We start from the raw sequence: 15,424 nt of genomic DNA, 5'->3' as shown, positions 1-15,424 counted from the left end.
AGAGGTCCTATCGATCCCTTTCAGTCTGTGCCTGCGTGAGAGAGCATGTATGTGGGTTTACCCCCAGCAGAGAAATTAATGTTTCTGAAAAAGTCCAGGATGCATGAGCAAAGAGAACGGAAAAAAAGAGGAAGGTGGCTGTGGAGTAGGTCATGGTTAACAGGAAGCCAGAGAGAGAAAGAAGACAAGCAGAAAACAGTCTGCTAGTGCTTCCTCTACGGCAAAGAGCTACCATAAACACCTTTAATACTGCTCAAGTCAAATGCACTGATAAATATCAAAGCAGGAAATACAAGAAAAAACCTTTCGCCTGATTGTTCTCTTACAAAACACATTAAATAATTTATTTTATGGAGGAAGCATTAAAACAAAAGTTACGCCTTTGTAACTTAAAAATGATTCACTAGGGTCCTATTGATTTCTGATGTTCATGTAGGATACATTCACACCAAGGGCAGTAAGTGACAAACAGAATGATCAGCTTATTTATTGCTATGTAGATTTAACAAACTATGTGATAAATTGTGATTTTGGCCCAATAAAATGAGCTTATATTTATCTATTTGTTCAAGAATTGGTTTAGTGACAAGCTGGAATACAACCCTAACATTATGGGTCTGCTATGAGAGAGATGCATGGACTCAGCAGTGATGATATCTACTGAAAGGGTCATCTCCGTTCAAGCCAACACCAACATTTAAAAAAGTAAGCAATTACTGATACCGAACAGCTGTCCTACAAATCATAACAAACTTGGTGCGGCTACTCGTGTCCCCGTGGGTTGTTTGAAAGAGAAACACAGTATTGCGATAATGATGTATTAATGATACTGCAGTAATGCTCACAGAGCCCCTTCAGACCAGCAGCAGCGATCAATCATTAAACACATTCTCATCGAAGGGGCGTGGACACTTCTGTACATGTTACACCTGTGTGTTCTTTACTCAAAGCTCTTTTGCATTTAAGGCCTTTATAAGTCACAGGCTAAAAGACGAGGAGCGAGAATGCAAGAAAGCATAACTAGCTGAATGGAAAGCACCCTCTGCCCCCATTTATCTGCCGTATAGCTCTACTGAATTTGTGTGTGTGGTTTATGATTAGCTAGCAGTTCAGTGAATCTTGCCCCACAGGGAAACAGACTGCTATCTACCACCACCAAAAACCACCTGATAAATTATACAAGAACACTTCACGCTGCTAAAGCTGATGAGCTCCGGTGTGTACTTGGGTGCAGCTTATGAGGGAGAGAGAGAGCGAGAGAGAGAGAGATAGAGATAGAGAGACAGAGAAGAGAGCGAGATTGACCTTCTTTGGTGGGAGAGAATACCCGTTTGGACAAGGTTACACACACAGCAAGACACCGCAAAACAGTCAGAGCACAAAATCACCACCTGGCCATTGCTGGCAAAAATGTAGACACAGACACAGACACAGACACAGACAACACACACACACACACACACACACCTCTGATAACAGAAGTGAGCATCCTAATGAAATGTACAAGCTATAAATCAGTTGGAGTTTCATTAGATCTAAACTGGGAAGCAGCGAGTGATGCAATTCAGTATTTTCCAGACACACTCCATTATGGCCTCCCTTACCCTCCCCTTGGCCAACCTTCTGTTTCATTTTGTTACTTCTCTTTTCTCAGGAAGGAAGTTGCTCATCTTGAAGGTCCTCTCAGACTGTGTAAAGAGCTAAATAAAGATTTATTTTTTTTATATATAAATCTTTTTTATCTTACTTGGAATCCCCAAAAGGGATGTAAGGCATCTGAACCAGACGAGTCATATCCACATAACAACCTGCTGCCCAGTGTGGTAGTGCTGTGTGTGTGTGTGTGTCCCATACTTGAGTAGATGGTCCTTGGTGCTGCGGGTCTTGGTGAGGAACCTCTCGGCCAGCTTCTCAAGGTTGCGGCTGTAGTCCACCTCGATCTCTGCCTTCTTTCTGAAGAAGTCCTGCAGGTCCTGCAGCAGCTGCACCCTCAGCTCACACTGCTGATCCAGACACTTGAGCTGCTCCACCAGCTGGGCACGGATCTCTGTCGGGGTGATAGAGAGACAGAGATGAGTTTAAACGCCTTCGCTAACTTAATTATGCCAACCCGCAATCAACACATTGAGGCCACAAAGGACGGCCTACACAGATGTTTGTTCTCAAATCAAAGGCTTCTTTTTTTCTAAAAGAAAAGTGAACTAGATGCAATTATCCATACAGCTGGGGATTAAGCTGCATACATTACTGTTGACAGTGCAGTGCTGTCATTATTGTACGTGCCACAACAATGTGTAAAGATATATTTTAACGTCTTTACAGCTGATGGGGATCAGACCAGCTCCAGGGAATCACCTGGCAGAGCCCTGACACATCAGCCTGGAGTCTACTCCCCTCCTTACATCATCATTTATACGCATGTGCATTTGTGTGTGTGCGATCAGCTATCCTCTTCCACACAGATCTCCAGAGGCAGTCATTTATCCCAGCTTATCGCTTTTCATTCTCCTCCCTCCTCCATGCTGCTTCTCCAGTCTGGCCTCAAATTAATAGAGTGCACTCAGTGCAGACACACTCGGTAACCATATTCAATCACGGACTACAAAAAAGTCCTTCGGAGAGTCCTGCGCACTGCAGTTATACACTGGGACACACTAAACGTCCGCAGCAACACATGCGCGCAGCGCACGCACACGCACGCACACACACACACACACTATGATGGTGATAAGCTGGATCAGTGCTGACAGCTGACAGATTAATGCTATGCTATCATAGCTGCCTGCCAATGCTGAGTAGGCTGCACATGCATCTTTTTAAAGAGTTGAGAAACAACACACACTTCTCTAATCGCCAGCCTGTGCAGCTGTATCATGGCTAGTCTATCAAAGCTGTCCTACCTTTACATCGCTGGCTGTAAAAAAAGCGGACGGTTTTGGCTTCCATCCTGGCTGCGTTGCGGTATAGACTCCCCTCACATACACACTAATTCAAACACACACATTCACAGGCAGGCAGACAGTCAACCGGCCGGCCGGCTGACAGCGACTGTTGATGCTGCCTTTGTGTTTAACAGCTGAGAGTGCAGTTTCTCATTACCACAAAGAGAAGTGGGATATCTAAATGTGTCTATGACCACCCCGCTCCTCCCCCCCCCCACCCCGTCTCCCCACTTCCCCCTCCCTATCTCTCATAAGCACAGACCTAAACATTGTGCCACTAGCCAGCGGCTGTGTCACTTTACTGATTAAAAGGCCAGAACAGAGGAGTTTTGTTGCATTATGACACTAAGGCACAAACACTTGCATACTAACGAATAAATGCACAGTCTGCGTCTGTGCTAATGACCTGGTGTGAATATTTGCTTTGACAACACGTGTTATTGTCTCGTGGTTTGTGTGTGTGCGTGCGTGTGTGTGTAATTTCCTCATCGCATATTGCTGTCAATGATGGGGATTGAGTCAGTGTCCCGCCTTTACGACACATAACCTTGAGATGGCAGCCTTGTAATTAGCCGAACCAGCACAACAACACACCACATGCACAAACATATTTAAATGAAAACAAGCGCTCCCATCCATGTGGAGCGTAAGAAGGGGAAAGAAAGCATCAGGTTATTAGCAGGTTGGGCAGCTTGAGGAGTGGAGGATACATAGAGATAAAAGGTGACATCAGCAACCCAAATGTTTAAAAAGCAGGTTTAATGGGGGTAAAATGAATCCAACAGGGAGGCCATGCACTGTGCCCTGAAACTCCCGAACTGATACATTAGCATGAAGAGTGATTCTGGCAGCACGCTCCATTTACTAAATATATGGCTGTGTGGCTCAACCAAAGCTAACCCTGAGCTCTCCACACCATACTTTGTTGATACTGGCTGTTCAACTGAATTTCCCTGAGGGATCTTAAAAAACATCGTTATCCATCTAGGCGCTGTTATCGTCAAACAAGAGAGGAGTGTTAGCTGAGAGACGGGGAGCTTGGTACAGCAAAGAGGAGAGGTGCAGTCAGAAAAGATCGTTGCGGGTCTTCCTTTTGGCCTCATCCCTCCTGTAACGATCATCATCATCATCATCATCATCATCCCCAGAGCCAGTAAGGAGCGGGATGTGAACTGGAATGTGACGCCTCCGCCCCCTCCAGACAGCCCAGTCACATTTTCCAGGCAGATGAGAGCAGGTCTTGTAATCAGGCTCTGGGATTCTACTTTACTGATGCTCTCCTTTCTCTTTTTTCCTTCTGTCCTCCTCCTCCTCCACTGTCTGTAGCGCTGAGGGCTGTCTGGCTCTGCCTGGACGAGCCTTGTTTAAACACTTTATTCACCAGCCCCACCAACACCACGACCAAACTCAAAACCACTCTGCAAAAAAAGATGGTGCTAAACCTTTGAAGCCATTATTCACATGTAAAGGTCCGGACACAGCAAACAGTCATCAAAGAACAAGTGGCGACAGAGCCGTTTGTTGCGTCGTCTTGGCCAAAAAGTCACATTTGAACACACCACAAAGACTACAGTCCAATGGCAAACTAGCAGTAATCGTTTGTTTTCCTCACGTCTGTCTCTCTTCTCGTGCACTGATTCGCCAATCGGATTGATTTTCTTTCCGACGGTCTCCCGCACCGATTCAGCATGTTGAATCGGAGGCTGTCGGCATGGTTGATAAGTGACAATGTGGGACACACCGCAAAAACAAGGCAGACAGACGCTCACCGACAGCCACATATTGATTGACGGCCGATATCGGCTTGGTGCGTCAGGGTAAAGAAAAATGATCAAGCTTGAAACCCTTTGAAAAAGACCAGGCATCTCAGGCCCCTTCAGAGTTTGTTTAGAGTAACACTACTTCCCCGGTGTACAGCTGCATATATACACACATAGTGTAGCTACGTACATTTACACACGTGTCACATAAATCCTATGTCTGGCCATAATTGAACATCCACAGACTTGTATGTGAAACGGAATCATTGTTTCTGATGGCAGTTTCATTTTCAAGATCTTTATTCGTTTTCATCCTGTCATTTCAACCCAGTCATAGGAGCCACCTGTTGGTTTGTTTTTGGCACTCAGTGTAGGTGAGGGGGCGGTATCGTGTGATGAAGTGTGTGAATGTACATCTTCCATATGTCTGGCTTTCTCTGTAGAAACGACGTGAGCATGAAATGGCCGAAATCTCTCTCAAACCATTTCACCCAAACCTGCCCCTCCTCGTCATCCATTATTGATTAGTTTGTGTACTCTGACCCAGAAAAAAAGGAAGATGAAAACAGAGAGCGATGAAGGATGGAGACAGCTTAACCACACTACAATCACATTACCCCCCCCCTGGTCAATGCCTGCTTTTAATTTTGCTGTGTGCAGACATGTTGCTGCATACACATCTGTGGATGGATACTCAAGAAATACAACTAGAAAAAGGAAATAAAGATTGCTGCCAAAAAGGCAATGCAACCAGTCCCTCAGTCCCATTTCTGCAAGCAAAATGTGGAGCCATGTTTCCCTGCAACCTTACCTTTTACAGCTGAAGGTTTCTGCAGCAAACATACCACCAGCTTTAGGCTGTTTAGTTGAAAGCTGACAGAAGTGATGGCGGCCCTTGATGCTGCTCTGAGCTGGCCTAGATACAGGAGCCACACATACTGCTGCTAGCATTCATTATACCTGAAAACACCCCAGGCTATTGGCACATACACACACACACGTACACACTGACAGCGATGTGACACCGTGAGTTCAAGCCGTCACTCTGAGCGGTTTTGACGGCAGCTCTCCAGCCTGCTCTTGGAAGCCCCACCCCAGATCTGTCCTCCTCTATTACTGGACACACACACACACACACACACACACACACACGCATACACTTTCACACACACATGGCAACTGTTTAACAAGCAGACGTGATGAGTGTTCAAGACAAGGCTTGAACTGGCTGGTGAGAGAGGGTGAGGGAGGTACAAACAACATAGGAACAACAAATAGACACAGATGAAAAGGCTGTCCATTTGAAGGTTAATTGTGGTTGTGCCTAGTTCACGACTACACAACTTCAGCTTCAGCTTCTCAACAGAAAGCACCAGATCAGAAGCAAATCGGCTTTGGCTCGGTACTCGCAAATTCGGCACTCGAGCGCTGAGAAGCATCCAGCAAGCTAAATATCTGGACTCATCGGTGAGCTACAGCCAATGAGAGTGAAAAACCCAATCTCGGGTGTGGGATTCATTTCCCGTTTAACTTCTCTGTTTTCGTGACAAAATGTAGTTTCGAGACCAGACTGGTTGTCGGTCTGGTCTCGAAACTTGTATGAAACTTGTATGAAACTTGTATGAAAGCCACAAAGTTGTATGAAAGCCACAACAAATTCAAGACTCCCGATTACAAAGAAAGCAGGATGGAGAGGTAGACACTACTGAGCACTAAAGCAACAGAACATAAGAGCTGGAACTAAAAACAGAGTCAGACGCCCAATACAACCAAATTAATGTAACTAATGGCAAAAACATTGGATGAGCCGTGTTCCCAGATCTCAGCCATTACTTTGGTGAGTCCAGTGTTAGGGTTATGGTTATGTAATAATCGACATTAATGAAGGTCAAAACTAGGGATATGAGTCTTAAATTGTATAAACCGGGATAATCCTTTAAACACAATCATCTCTGCCAGCATTGGATTGCCCACAACCTGTGCCAGGTAATCAGTGAACACAGCGGGAACACGAACACACACACACACACACACACACACACACACACACACACACACACACACACACACACACACACACACACACACACACACACACACACACACACACACACACACACACACACACACACACACACACACACACACACACACACACACACACACACACACACACACACACACAGCTGTTAACTAGTTCTAGGAAATCCAAGACATCCAACCAGGAGATCTAGCTATCGGTGAGGTAGAATATGTTCTGTTTGTGTTTTCGTGTGTGTGCGACTGTGTTTATGCAGTAAGGCCTGGTCTTTGTTGCTCCGGGGGCTGTTACTGCAGTACAGAGCGGCAGAGAAGAGGAGGGGGAGCAGAAGGGGGGTGGTAATGGTTGTGAGTTGTACCAGTGTGAGCTCAAACTATTGTCCTCAGAAGAATGAAAGAAGCAGAAAGAAAGAAAAGGAGAAAGAACAGAAAGCAGTGTAAAGGGTGAGTTGGGGGGGGCACTGCGTCACTGTGAATAATATGTCCATTCATCCCTGTACACACAGGAAGAGAGGACATAGAGACAGGAAGTCAGTAGGACCAGTTCATTGCCAGTAGGGAGCACACGGGAGGGGAGGGTCGTACTAAAACAACTACAGGAAGTGTGTGTGTGTGTGTGTGCAGCAGGATGGGGGGGTTGGACTGAGGTGTGTGTGTCTGTTTCTTCAAATGGAAGGGCCTGAAGAAAAACAGGCAGCTGTGGAGCCCACGAACCTGAAACCAGGCAGGAAAAGAGGGGAGAGAGACTGAAGGAGAGAAACTAGGCCAGGGGTTTGCAGGTTGAAGGGGGGGGGAACTGTGTGTGTGTTTGTGGGAATGTGTGTGTGTGAATGGATGGCGGGGATATGGGATGTGATTTTCAAGCAGATGAAATGAGAAGGTAGTCTGAAGCCTCAGGTTCAGGTAGTATTTCCGAATGAGATTCTTTAGCAGGGTGGAATCTATTAGTTCCAGACATGCCTGCCTAATACTGTACACACACACACACACACACACACACACACACACACACACACACACACACACACACACACACACACACACACACACACACACACACACACACACACACACACACACACACACACACACACACGAGAGAGTGAGCAGGGGACTAGAGGAAAAGATAGAATTACAGTACAGTAAGTGTTGGAGGGAAAACTATTGCAGGAATGGAAAGATTCCAGCCAATGTCTTTTCCTTGGGTCTGGACTTTCCTCTGAAAACAAACACACACACGCACACACACGCACGCACACACATACACTTAAACTCATATAGGCATTTCCTCTCTCACCCAGAGCTCGAAACCTTTAGGAAAAGCAGTGTCGTCTTAAGGAGGCAAGTTCACGAGTTTAGGGACTTTTAGACATGGAAAACCCTGCTGAAGCCAAACTCTGTGAGGCAGAGGAGAAGAGAGAGAGATATAAGAGATACTCTCCCATCGGCATTTGTTAACATCTTGTTAATAATAAATTAGCTAAATTTGAAGAATAAAAGGACTAGTCCCCCTTAAAGGAATAGGAAATTGAGTGAGATGAGTGGAAAGGAGAAACAGCTTGCCTGGCTATGTCCAAACTGGGTAACAAAATGCATCTACCAACACTTCCTAAATCTCACTAATTAACACGTTTGTTGTTTTAAATCTGTGCAGAAACCAACGTAAAAACATACATTTGTGCTTTTATGGGGGATTATGTGCCAGAATATTTCTTGGCTGGTGCAGTGACTTCCTAGAGTCTCCACTATGAAAGTTATGAGAATGGCATTGATATATTGGTGTGTGAAAATCACAATTATGTCCATGTTTGCACCCTTCAAGGTGACAGAGTAGGGTGAAAAGGGGTGATAGGGAGGGAATGGGGGAGTTATTGTGGGGGGGTTGTACTCAGCGGAGGTAAATTCCTCTGCCCTTCTACACAGATCAGGAAGTCATTAACCCTTTACTAGCTAGTGAGATGCTCCATCTCCATCTGGAGGGACACAGCAACAGGAAAGAGAGAGGACTCCTCATGGAAGATGAGAGGTGTGTGTTTTAATGCATCTGTGGCCCACAGTATGAGCCATGTGGGCTCTCGTCAGGGTTTCTTGCACTCCGTAAACTGGGAGCAGAGGTCAGGGGTCGCAAAGCTACTGGAGGGAGTCAGTCTCCCACGTCAAGCAACTGGTGGAAAACACCTACAACAATAGAACTATCAATTTCACCTCTGACTAATGCTAAAGCGTTTAACTAATGCTGCTGCCTGAATCTACTCTTCTACTCTATCTGTTGGCATAAATACGATCAATGTTTTCCAGGAGAATATTTCACCTTTCTATCGCAACACCAGCATCCATTTCCAGCAATCTCATGCTCTGATTCCTCTCCTGTGGTTGCAGAGGGGTTGCACGGTTGGAGATTTGGGGCTGGGGGGTCTGTATGCATAATGAAAAAGGCCGCTTATCAAAAGTTAACTAGCTCCTCACCCATTTACAGCCCCTTCCTGCTCTAGTAACCCAGTCTGGAGAAGGCGCTGACAGAGTGTGTGTTGGGGGAAGGGTACATCTCACACAGACTGAGGATAGATGAGATTCAAATGAGATTAGGGCTGCAACCAATAATTATTTTTATAATGTATCGGATGCCTATGTTTCGATTCATCTTTTCGTTGTTTAGTCTACGGCTGAATCAGTCGCTTAATCAGCTATTTTGATAAACAATAATACGATCATCTTTCAAGCTAAATTACTTAAACATTTCCTGTTTCCAGCTTCTTAATTGTGACACCTTGCTGCTTTTCCTTAAATTGTGTGATAGTAAACTGAAAGTCTTTTGTTGATCGGACAAAACAAGCAATTTAAAGACTTCACACTTTGGGCTTTAGGACATTTGCATTTTTGCTTAACAAATTACTTAACAATTAACTAACTAAATGAGGTTACACCCACACTATCGTACAATTCATCAATTCACATGATGAGATACAGGCCTTGAGGCTCATTTGTGTATGCGTGTGTGTAGTTCATCCTCAAGGGTACTATCCACCTAGTGTCACCTCGATTTCCTTTCTCTGCTGGACACAGCCATCTGGGCTTCAGTTTGTTCCAGGAGCCTTCATCTCTGTCTCTCTCACACACACACACACACACACACACACACACACACACACACACACACACACACACACTGCCATAAGGATGAAAACCATAACAGCATAGCGACCTACGCCATCTGTCTGAGGAGGTATAGATAGGTATCAGACAAAAAAATTACACATTATACCATCCTGGACTAGCAGGAGAGACAATATTAAGCTGATCTGTCCCACTGTGTGTGTGTGTGTGTGTTGCCGTCTTTCCAGTGTTTCCAAATGACCAGCGCAGAACACCCCCCTTAATCAGCTTAGCAGCCAGTCAGGGGATTTGACTAATCCACAACACAAGCATGGGAGGGAGGCCTGCTGAGTGTGTGTCTGTCTGCGTGAGTGGTCTGCCTGACAATGTGTGTAAATCAACCTCGACAATCTTGGACCGCACTCCCTCTCTCTCCCTCTCTTTCTCTTTCTCTCTCAGCATCCAGCATTACAAGAATCATCCAAGACACAAGACTAATTTCAAACAGCGACGGCTGGGCGTGTGCAGACACATCATTGGGTGGGTTCATCATCAGGTTTATTCTCGCCTTTATCGGCAGGTTAACATTCATCATAATTCCAGTGTATGAGTGACAGTGTGTAATGAGTCCCTACTTCTAGGTTCAGTCATTCCTTCTTATTTTTTCTTTTTCACTGCTCTGTCAGAATGAGCCAAGTCAGCACCAATGACTCATGGGGACCTTGAAGCTTTTATATGCATGTGCGCATGCATGTGAAGAGACCCCCTGGGGGAAGCATCGGCGCTTTGAAGCCAAACAGTGTGTAATAGCCTCCCTCCTGTCGCCTAATAGTTGTGCATGTCAGCCTCAGTCATACAGCAAAGTCTCACACTCTCTCTCACACACACACACACACACACACAAACACACACCCACACACACACACAGAAGTAAAAGGGGCTTTAGGATTAGCCAACCCACACCCAGTGGGGAAAAAGATGCATGATACTAAACATGCGTTCGTGACTGAAATGTATGCAGCAAACTCTTATCGCTGCATTCCAAGAGACATCAGTGGGATGCCGAAAATGGCCGTAGGAATGAAAAAAAATGTTAGAGATGGAGATAGAGTGAGAGTTGAGAGGGCGGGCAGCAGCACAGCGAGTTAAAGGCTGTATCTGCTGATGGCTGCCGATCCTTATCTGAGTGCCAGTGGAAGGCAGGAGGCTGGGGGGAAAGAGCAGGGGAATAATGTTCTATCAGACAAAGGGTGAGACCCAGAACAGCAGTCGATACCATGAGATATTATCGCCGCATCCACCTTGAGGTCACATCGTCGCTGTCTCCAGCTGCAGCTACAACCTTCTCCCCCAGACAGAGGAGGGGAGAGGAGGGGAGAGGAGGGAGAGGAGAGAGAGAGGAGAGGCTTTACAGGGCACAAGATGGAAGAATTGCCAGGCAGATGTGGCCCATTTTAATGTACAGTCTGTGTGTGAGCGCAGTTGACTAGATGTTGGGTTGTTTTATCCTGATGAATTTTGTCCTCTTATCTTCTCACAACTTTATATTCCTTTATCAACAAGTGCTGCCACTATTGGCTTGTAGGAGATACTTGGAGCATAATTGCATTACTGCTGAAACAGTTCAGTGAATAATTGTTTTTTCTAATCAACAGGAAAAGTAACAACAATTTTAATTATTTGCTTAAGTCGGGAGAGAACAATCTTCCTTCGTCTAACATTCTGAACATTCTGAAATTGATTAGCCGAAACAATTCACTAATTAACTAAAGGTCCAACATTGTGAGATTAACAGAAACTAATGATTGTTTGCAGCCCTAAACAGTATCACTAAAAGCGCTTCTCAAACACTCATAAGACCCTGACCAACTGCCGATATCGGATTTGTGTGTCAATGCCTGGCATTTCGGTGAGCGTCTGTCGGCCTTGCGATGTGTCTGCACTTTTCGACCCTGCCACGGTATCCACCGCCGGTTCGACATGTTGAATCGGCAGTGGAGACTGTCGACAAAATAAATCGCTCTGATTGGCTGTTCAGTTGAAGCGAATCAGTGCAGGAGAAGAGAAACGGACGTGAGGGAAACAAACAAACGACTAAAGTCAAGATGGCACAGAGAGTGTCTTTTCATTTTTCATCTTCATCTCATCTGATCTTTCATAAACATAGATATTTTCACAACGACATGGCCAACATGAACCAAGTGGTGAGCGAGTGTGAAAATGGTCGGCAAACGTTGCTTTGTTTTAATGCGTTTATCATAAGAACGGCTCGTAGATTCACACACATAGATCTTCCGGTTTACCTTTTCTAATGACGAATACAGACTACCTGCCGCCAGCTGTTATGGAGAGTTAGTTCCTCTATGTAGGCGCGGAACATACTTGCTAGTTTGCCGTTTGATGTAGTCTTTGTGGTGTGTTCAAATGCCACTTTTTGGCCAAGGCGCAGACAACCTAAGGTGCGATGGAGCCGCAACTGTTGTCACCTTGTTCATTGATGACTGTTTGGAGTGTCTGGGCCGACACAGTACGCACTGATCTGTAAACACCAGTATGTATTTGTATAAGTTGTACATTAAATCTTAGAAAGCTAAGGTTATCTGGAGGTAAAAAGCTGTAGATCATAATCAGGAAACAGAGAGGTACAGTGTTTGGCTCGCGCCTCATCACTGAAGGCAGAAAAAGCTGAATCAGGATCAGCCTATGCAGCAAACTACAATCACAACTCTCCACCCCCCCCCTCTCCCCTTTTATGCATCCATTTCACCCTTCTCTCCAACCCACCGCTCCAGAGATATAACTCATTCTCAGGCCTGCTAATGTGTGTATGTGTGCATGCATGTGTGTGTTTGCACACCATGGAGAAGTGGCCTCGCTGTGTAATGACTCCTGCAGAGGCAACAGCTCAGAGAGCAGGGGTTGCCGGCAGTGACAGGCTGGCCAATGAAATATGGCCGCCATTTCAACCAGACGGCAGTCTGTCACAAAAACCCCTTTGCAGATATCAAGCCTGGGTACGTGACGAACAGCTATGATGTGCATGTGAGAAGATCAGAGCCACACCCCATGGAGAATGTAGCATTGCGGTATATACCATCGATGAGAAACGGGGCGCTACTACGGTGCTTCAGTGCTACTACGCAGTTTACTCATTGATTTCTTTCCCACAGTGAAGATCACATTCAGCCAGCAAGTTAAATTCTTCACTTGCATTCCCACCTGCTCACATAGCCAACCAGGCATTTGTCTGAGTGCTGCAGAGACATGGGGGGGGGGGGGGGGGGGTGAGAGTGAGAGAGAGAGAGAGAGAGAGAGAGAGAGAGAGAGAGAGAGAGAGAGAGAGAGAGAGAGAGAGAGAGAGAGAGAGAGAGAGAGGAAAAGGGGCCAATCTGCATGACGAAGCTCCCAGGGAGGAGGACAACTCAACACCTCAGCACAACAAACCACTGCAGCAGAATTTTGTTGAACAGCACAAGAGCTGCACAAGGGACACGGGTTGAGAAAAAGACTCTTTTAGCGCTTGTCGTTCTGTTTCTCCGCAGCATCGTTCGGTCTTTAGCTGTCTTACATTTAGTTTCTTTCATAACAACCCCGCTCTCTTGAGGTACACCAACAAGAGCTGCAAGAAAAGACAGTTCCTTTCTTGCTAGCATTATTTAGGTAGCGTCTTTTACACCAGGCATCAGCGTAAAACAGTTGCCCCTTAGTCATGACCCACATTGAGATCAGGGCCAGTTTCTTGGTGGAAGTTGGACAGAGTGATAAACTGGTTAATAAAGTCAGAGCATATTTCCGATCCCTCCTGGTCAAAAAATTTAAGTGACCTTGGTTTCTCTTCCATACCCACCGCAATGGAAAAGAAACCCTAGAACAACTGTCTTACTTACAGTATTTCATTTTCAAATTCAACTATTTAATGAATGTATCACATATTCAAACAAAAAAAATGGTTCAACTCATTTTAGATGCGTGTATTGTTGACATGTTATTATGCAATCACAAAAGGCTTAACCCTGAACCCTAACCCTAACCCTAACTTTTTACAGGGCGCAAATCAAATAAACTCAGTCTACCGGTTAAATTGGTTGGTAATTTAATACTGTGGTCTAATGTTTCAGTCCCTTTCTCTCTTTCACTTTGAAACACCAAGATTGGGTCCTTCATCTTAATAGTGAGAGGGGTCTTAAGCCGGGAAGATCCCATTTAGCCACTTTAGAATGTGATCACAGTAATCCTCAGAGCAGAGTAATTACTTGAGGAAATGCCGTGGCCTGTTTATGTAGCTGTATATAAAACGCCAACTAATATACAGTAAGTACGCACACACTGATCCACATGTTGTGCCTGTAACTTGTGACACGGGTCATCAGGTCCACATGAGATAAACACGGATTCTTGGTGTAAAAAGGGTCTGAATGAGGACTCAGGTCATTGTTCAGTTCACCACACTACCACTGGGTTAAAGCCCACTTAATAGTCAGACGTTTTTCATTAGAGATTAGCCCTAGGATGAATATTTTTGGGCTTCTAGACAAAGCAGGAAAATGAGCTTATAGAAAATGCATAAGACAGGTCTTTCATTTCAGGCGGCTTAATATGAGAGTGAAACAGATTATAATAATCACCGTCTGCATGCTAGTTGGACAAACTCATTGAACACTCCCGTGTTTTGTTCTGAAATTAAATAACGCATTAGTGCACACAATGTATACCGTAGTTAACGATGTGATCATAAAACTCTTTTTTTTTCAAATCAGGCAGACTTTGTTTCCAGCATTCAAAAGGTGCACAATGATGCAGCAGCTGGCTGAGGGAAGTGGGGTTTAAAATTAGAGCTCTACGGTGTTCCTCTAACAGGATGAGACGCTATTAAACTTTACGAGATTATATCAGACCTGAGATGGCCATCCACTGAGAAGCCTGAAATCATTCAAAAAACAAAAGCGCAAAACCTGGAACTTGCTTAAAGAGCCGACCTGCAGTGTAGAGAAACACAGGGCACGGTTACACTTCTTTAAACCTTGTTGTTCTGCAACCAGACAATTGGACTGGCTTAGGTTTTTAGCTTTTCTGAGTTAGAGTTGCTTTAGCATGATCTTTTGTTTTGCAGAAATGTATTCATTTAGAAGTAGGAAACGGATGCATTGTATATGGAGCAGGGGAGCCTCCTCATTTAGTTTTGGGGTATATCCAAGTTAATCTCCCTGCCACAGGGCGAATCAGGGTCAGTTTGAGCTTACTGCCCAATTAAAACCCTGTCTTTGTATACCTTAGCATTACAGGCTGCATGCTTCCACAGTGCAGAACACTCAAGTGAGCCTTGAGCAAATCTTCCCAGTACTTGGAAGGTAAAAACTGGAGAAAAAACGTTGAAGCCAGAAAGCCGAATTGATCACAACAACCGCTTTTTTTTCTTCTTCACAGAATTCTCACAGCCAAAGTCAGATTGAGAGGATGCGTCTGTAAACCTCTGCAGGGTGAGGAAATCTCACCTGAGGTCAGCCTGAGGACGCCCTGACACAATGAGCACAGCCTTTGTGTTGCTCAAAACACACATATTGTTTTGCTTTCTCACACATAACTGCCTAC

At 45.1% G+C, this 15,424-nt stretch overlaps 1 protein-coding gene across 3 annotated transcripts in view; it reads right to left on the bottom strand.

Annotated features, from left to right (window-relative positions):
* srgap2 (SLIT-ROBO Rho GTPase activating protein 2) overlaps positions 1–15,424 on the bottom strand; it is a 50,406-nt gene that overhangs the window by 19,277 nt on the left and 15,705 nt on the right. For all 3 annotated transcript variants that reach the window (XM_029431413.1, XM_029431412.1, XM_029431411.1), the window contains exon 2: positions 1,855–2,047. In XM_029431413.1, coding sequence (XP_029287273.1) covers positions 1,855–2,047 — 193 coding nt within the window. The remainder of the gene's footprint in view (positions 1–1,854; positions 2,048–15,424) is intronic.

The sequence above is a fragment of the Cottoperca gobio genome, chromosome 5 (genome assembly GCF_900634415.1).
Source record: "Cottoperca gobio chromosome 5, fCotGob3.1, whole genome shotgun sequence".
Lineage (NCBI taxonomy): Eukaryota > Metazoa > Chordata > Actinopteri > Perciformes > Bovichtidae > Cottoperca > Cottoperca gobio.
This window is presented reverse-complemented; position numbering and strand designations above follow the sequence as displayed.